This window comes from Panicum hallii, chromosome 9 (genome assembly GCF_002211085.1).
Source record: "Panicum hallii strain FIL2 chromosome 9, PHallii_v3.1, whole genome shotgun sequence".
NCBI lineage: Eukaryota > Viridiplantae > Streptophyta > Magnoliopsida > Poales > Poaceae > Panicum > Panicum hallii.
In genome coordinates this window covers 71,831,104-71,837,068 of record NC_038050.1, presented here as the reverse complement: position 1 = coordinate 71,837,068, position 5,965 = coordinate 71,831,104, and the positions used below count along the sequence as shown (strand labels likewise).

Genomic DNA, 5,965 nt, shown 5'->3' with positions numbered 1-5,965 from the left:
GAGAAAGGGAATAGTATCGGCGTATTAAATTAAATGATCTCCCCCGATTTGGATTTGCAGCTGGGCTCGCGCGCGTCAGCTCAGATGCCCGCCCGCCCAGCACCACCAGTCCACCACGAGAATCAGATGGTCCAGCAGCCTGCCTGGCCTTGGCTGGGCCGGCTGCTGCTCTGGATCTCGCCCAGCCTGGCTGTCCTCGTCCTCGTTCTGTTCCGTTTTGCCCCCATCCAATTATTTATTTTACGGGGCTGTTCCCAATTAAGTATCCCCAATTAGTGAGTTCCACTAGCTGGCACCCAACCATCTTCGATCGTGGGCTGCCAGGCAGATGCCCCCCGGTTTTTTCTTCTCTCTGGTCAGATGCTTACAAGCTGTTGAGGCTTTTGGTCGCTGTCCCGGCTCGAGATACGCATCGCTTCTTTGTGTGGGCGGGCTGGGATCTCACCTAATCCCGACCCATCAAGACAACAAGGCCACCACCAAGCCCCGCTAACGGAATCGCTGATGACGATGTGCATAAGCAAACATGACGATCCCAGCTGCGCCTTGGCACGTTTCCTTTTTAGGGCGTGCTCCTAGCTAGCGGCTGCCGCTGATCTGGACTTGGGCGTTGGAAGATCAGGCCTCGCCTGATGGAGATCTCCCCCCACTGTTTCTAGCCTTCCGTGGTGGAGTGCCGGCGACAACTGACACCGGGATGGCGTAGGGAAGGAAGCCTCGTCCCGTCGTGGTGGTGGTCCGGATAAAGGGTCCCGGCTTCGTGTGTGGCTCGCGGCGCCCGATCATCTCCACCGTCGATAGAACTGAAAAGTCGTGGTGATTCGTTGCGGTAATCTTGCGTTTGGAGCTTCTGGATGCCAGTCGGAACTGAAAGCCAAGGTCGAGACTCCGGAGGTTCGAGCGTCGTGCAAGCACTGAGATGTCGTGCTCATGCGCCACCGTAGTTTTTGCTGGGTCCTTTTCGGCCGAGCGCGTCGGTCCGTGGATACGCTATACACCTGCTTTCCTTTCATTCTGCAGTGCGATTTGGGTAAGTCCTCGGTGATGATCTGATTCCAGGCTCCAAGCTCCAGCGGCATCCATCTGTGTGGTGTGCTGGCCTTCATTTGCGCGCAGAACATGACATGTGTCTGTGCTGTTCTTTTGCCGCGGCGCCCGTGCTGTAAACAGGACGCCATGTTCAGAAAGGAAGCGGAAGAATTTTCTGCCGGGACAGTGTACTGACCTGACCTGGCCTGGCCTTTGTAGGTCACGAATCGTTATCTCCGCGGCTTTTTTATCTCCTGGAATGAGAATACTAAGCCGAAATCTTCGTCTAGCTAGTTTAAGTCAAAAGCGGGATTTCCGGGTTTACACAGGCTCATCACCAGTAGGCGCGTTATGATTCAGAGAACCGTTGTTCAAAACAGTTATCAGCCTGAAACAAGGAAACGGACCCGCATTATAACTGCCCAAGTCTAAATGCGCAGACTTAGGCTAGCGGGGCCCGCATGATTAGAGGCTCTGCATCGTTCGAGTTCGAGCTGCATCGCATCAGTAGCAGGAGCCTTGACTGGCAGGGGTACCGTGTTACTGTTTCAGTGCTGACTGCCTGTTTGGATCCCAGTCCTAAAGCAAAGTGACTAAACTTTAGTTACTTCAGGACTAAAGTTCCAAACGAAGTGACTAGAAATATTTTAGTCCCATTAGTCGCAAAAAGGAGCTAAAAGAGTCTGCCCCTCATTTTAGTCATTTTATTTAGAACTTTAGCTTCTTTTAGTCACTTGATCCAAACAGAGGTGACTAAAATTTAGTCACTGCTTTTAGTCACTTGATCCAAACAGGCCTGATTATTTATATTGGAATACCGTGCCTTCTCAAAAGCATGACGAAACATTGAAATGGACCTAGTTCCGCATTCAATGGGCCTGACTTCTGTTGCACGTACACTAGTTTGCTGCAATTGGAAGCCCAGGAAAGGCCCCAGAATTTCCCCTGGCCTTGGGCCAATGGGCCATGCGGCGTGTACAAAGCACAATAGGAGGAGGAGATTTCCTCAAACGAAAAAAAAAGGAGGAGATCCGCAAAATCTTGAAGCAGCCCGTGGCGCCCGCGGGCACACAACGAACTCCTCCGGTGTAGGTGTAGGCCGTGTAGCCGCACCTGCTCTTGGATTCGATCCTTCTCAATGAGCCATTGAGCTCACACAACTTATTCCAGCCATAGGACACGTCACACGGCTACTGAACTAGTAGCTCTCCTACTCCAATGCACGCGCCAACCAACCAAAATCCCCGCTCTAGCTAGTACACCATTGGGTCATCGGCCCTATGGCTCGGCGGCGCCCGTCTCGTTCTCGCGCGACATCTCCTCCAGCGACTTCCCCTTGGGCTCCGGCACCAGGAACGTGAGCATGAACCCAGCGAGGCTGCAGCCGGCGAGCACGAACAGCGACTTGCGCACGCCGATGCCCGCCGGGTACCCGTGCGCCGTCTTGGCCGGGTCCGGGCTCTGCGCCAGGTACAGGAACCCGAACGAGCCGATGATGGCGCCCACCTTCCCCGCCGCCGCCGAGATGCCGTGGCACGTCGCGCGGAGCCGCGCCGGGTAGATCTCCGCCGGCACGATGAAGGTCGTCGCGTTGGGCCCGAAGTTGGCGAAGAAGAAGGTGAAGGCGTACATCACCACGAACCCCGTCTGGTTGCCCGGCGCCGTCCAGTGCTCGTACGGGATCGCCAGGCCCAGCATGAAGGCCGCCATCATCAGGAACCCCGCGAGCTGGATCTTGAACCGCCCCAGCACGTCGATGAAGGCCACCGTGAACCAGTATCCCGGCACCGTGCCGCACAGCGCGATCAGCGTCTGCGCGCGCGCGATGTGGAACAGCTCGTCCAGCGCGCTCATCGTCCGTGCCGCCGGGATCCACCCGATCGCGCTGAAGATGTCCTTCTGGAACAGGTTCTGCGAGTAGTAGGCGATGTCCAGGAGGAGCCACGTCGACGCCGTGCCCACCAGGTGGGCCCCGTGCCGCCGCGCGAACTCCCACGAGAAGAGCCCGAACGGCCGGCTGCACTTGGGGCAGCCGGACGCCGGCGTCGCCACCTCAGCCTGCTCCTTGGCGAGCTCCACCTGGAGCACCCTGGACATGTCGGCCGCGGCGCGCTCCGCGTTCTTGGCCACCAGCGCCGTGTACCGCGCCGTCTCCGGCATCTTCATCCGCCAGTAGAAGGTGAGCGCCGCGGGCACCGCGCCGAACATGAGGATGATGCGCCACACCAGGTCCGCCTGCGCCGGGGTGGACGCCGCGGGGTCCACGGCGTACGGGGGCGCCGGGAACCGGCTTCTGAAGATGGCGGTGATGCCGATCGCGACCGCGCCGCCGGCGAGGATGCCGAACCCCTGCATCGCGAACACGGCGGCGATGAACGCGCCCCGCGTCCGCTTGTTGGCGTACTCGGACATGATGGTGGCGGACAGCGGGTAGTCGCCGCCGATGCCGAACCCGAGCCAGAAGCGGAAGAAGCAGAGCGTGGCCATGACGCCCGCCGGCGAGTGGCCGAACGACAGCCCCGACGCGACGGAGCAGATGATCATCAGCAGCAGCGTGACGCCGTAGACGCTCTTCCGGCCGACCCTGTCGCCGAGCCACCCGAAGAAGAGCTGCCCGGACAGCGTGCCGACAAAGGCCACGCCGTTGACGGCCGCGGAGACGTCGGGCGGCAGGGTGCCGGGGTTGGGCGAGCCGTCGACGGTGTAGTAGACGCGGCCGATGAGCTTGGTGACGAGGGAGATGCAGAAGAGGTCGTAGGCGTCGGTGAAGAAGCCCATGCCGGCGACGATGATGGCCGTGAAGTGGTACCACTGCGTCTTGGCGCCGTCCAGCGCCGAGAGCACGTGCATGTTGCTCTGCCCGCCCGCCATTGCCCGATCGATAATCGAGGTTCTCCTCCGGCGCTGTGCCTCGTCGATTGTAAATCTCTGGAAAACAGGGCGACGCGTGAACTGATCGAGGGGGGAGAGAACGGGCGCAGCCAATGTATAGCGAGGAAGGAGTGAGAATATTCTAGGCGCCGGGTCCTTCATTCCTTGCTGCCCAACTTCTCAGGCCGCAAATTCTCCCAACTCAACAGCTTGGTTCCTGGTTCCATGGAAAGGTTTGACGGGCTCACGGTTGCAGTTCCATCGTCTCCACGCGGCGCGGGGGTGTTCTGTTATCTCTGCCTTTATACCATGTCCCTCTCGCGGGCGCTCAGATGAATATTCGGGGGGCTACGCTAGCCGTGCAGCCATGTACGTCTCGCTGCCAGCTTGTGACTTGCGACTTTGTGTGTCACATGCTCGCATGATTTGTGTTTTTTCTTGAATCAATTACGTACAAGCTATTATGAAAAAATTTTATTCCTTAATTATTACGGAAAAAAATTTGTCTCCCTCCGCTGTCTAGAGGTGGTAAAGAATCGTGCCCCTGATGCTCTCTGACAATCCAACTTTACTCTTAATATTTTTAGCTCAAAATTAAATGAATTAAATAAGATTAGAATCTGACCCTTGATCATCTAGACTAAAAATTAAAAATTAAGACTCTTTACCATCTCTATCTATATCACTGTTCAAATTCTTTCTGTTAGTCTCCGCGCCACTTCCATCACCTCAGTTGCCATAACCTGCTGTTAGGAATCAGATTTTTATGAAAATATCCACAATGTCCCTCTTGCTCGTAGGCCCAACTGTAAGCGCTTCGCCTAGCTTCCCACCACACCAGTTGACTCCACTCCTCTCCCCTCCCTCTCCCACCGATCGCCGGCTGCTACTACGGCTACGCGCCTGTCGCTCCCGCGCGGACGGGGAACGCAGCGGCGCGGGCTCAGCAGGCGCCGCTGGGGCTTGGACGCGGGCTAGCGCTCAGCTGCTGGTGCTGGTGGCGAGGGTGGACTCCTTAGAGTCGAAGTCCGAAGAGGCGACGAGGAGAGGAGGAGCAGGAGGTCGTCGACGACACGGCGGTGGTCGGCGTCGGAGGCTGCGGAGGAGGTTGGAGAGAAGGGGTGGAATGCATCGAGGTCGAGCTCCTGCCGCGGCGGTGGATGCTGCGACGCCATCACCGGCGACGACGCGGACGGCATGGGTGTAGGATCAAGGACACCGGCTAGAGGGGGGGTGAATAGATGGTTTTAACTAAAAAGAAAGCACTTAGTGGAAATTTAATTAGTACAACAAGAGAATTAAATTTCTAGCCTAAGTTGAGCTAAGTTGGGTTTGCAACCTAGGGTAATCAAGCAAAGCTAGAATCTAGGAATGTAAACTTGCACAAGAGTAGATGCGGTAAAGAATTGCAAGGTAAGAACCAATACTCAAGACACAAGAATATATCCCGTGGTGTCGATGACTTGCCGGTCACCGCTAATCCACGTTGAGGTGGATTCAATGAACCCGATTGCTCCTTTACCAAGTCTTCACTTAGTCTTTGAGCCAATCGATCAAAGAATCTCTCCAAACCTCGGTTTCACTAGGATGCTCTTCACCGCTCCGGCGAGGCGAGCTCAACCTCTCACAAACTTGGCCAGGGCACCTTCACGATCTCCTTTTTAAGTGCTCGGTGTCTCACACGATCTCCAAGCCATCTAGGAGGCGGCAACCTCCAAGAGTAACAAGCCAACGACGCTTGCTTGGAATCCCACTAGTGCCTCAATGATCAACCTCTTTGATGCAATGCACTAAACACTCTCCAACTCACAAGAATGCAATCTATAAGCAATGGTGAGTGAGAGATGAGTGAATGAGAGTTCAAGAATGTTCCAGTGTCTTTCTCAAGTGCCAAGAGAGCTCTCATGCAGCCAAGGGGTGAGTATATATAGCCTACCAACACAAACTAGCCGTTTGGAGGAGTTGGTGGGTTTTTCTGCGACATTTGCGGACAGTCCGCCAGCTCCCCCAACGGTCAACTGTTGCAAAAACGGCGTGGTCAGAACTAGCCGTTACAGCCTAACCG

General features: G+C 56.2%; 1 protein-coding gene across 1 annotated transcript; it reads right to left on the bottom strand.

Moving 5' to 3' along the window:
• Positions 1–1,876: 1,876 nt before the first annotated feature.
• On the bottom strand, positions 1,877–4,062 carry LOC112874583 (probable inorganic phosphate transporter 1-7). Its single transcript, XM_025937979.1, has one exon. It carries the CDS (start codon positions 4,060–4,062, stop codon positions 2,308–2,310), a length of 1,755 nt encoding a protein of 584 aa, XP_025793764.1. The 3' UTR covers positions 1,877–2,307.
• Between the last annotated feature and the right edge of the window lie 1,903 nt (positions 4,063–5,965).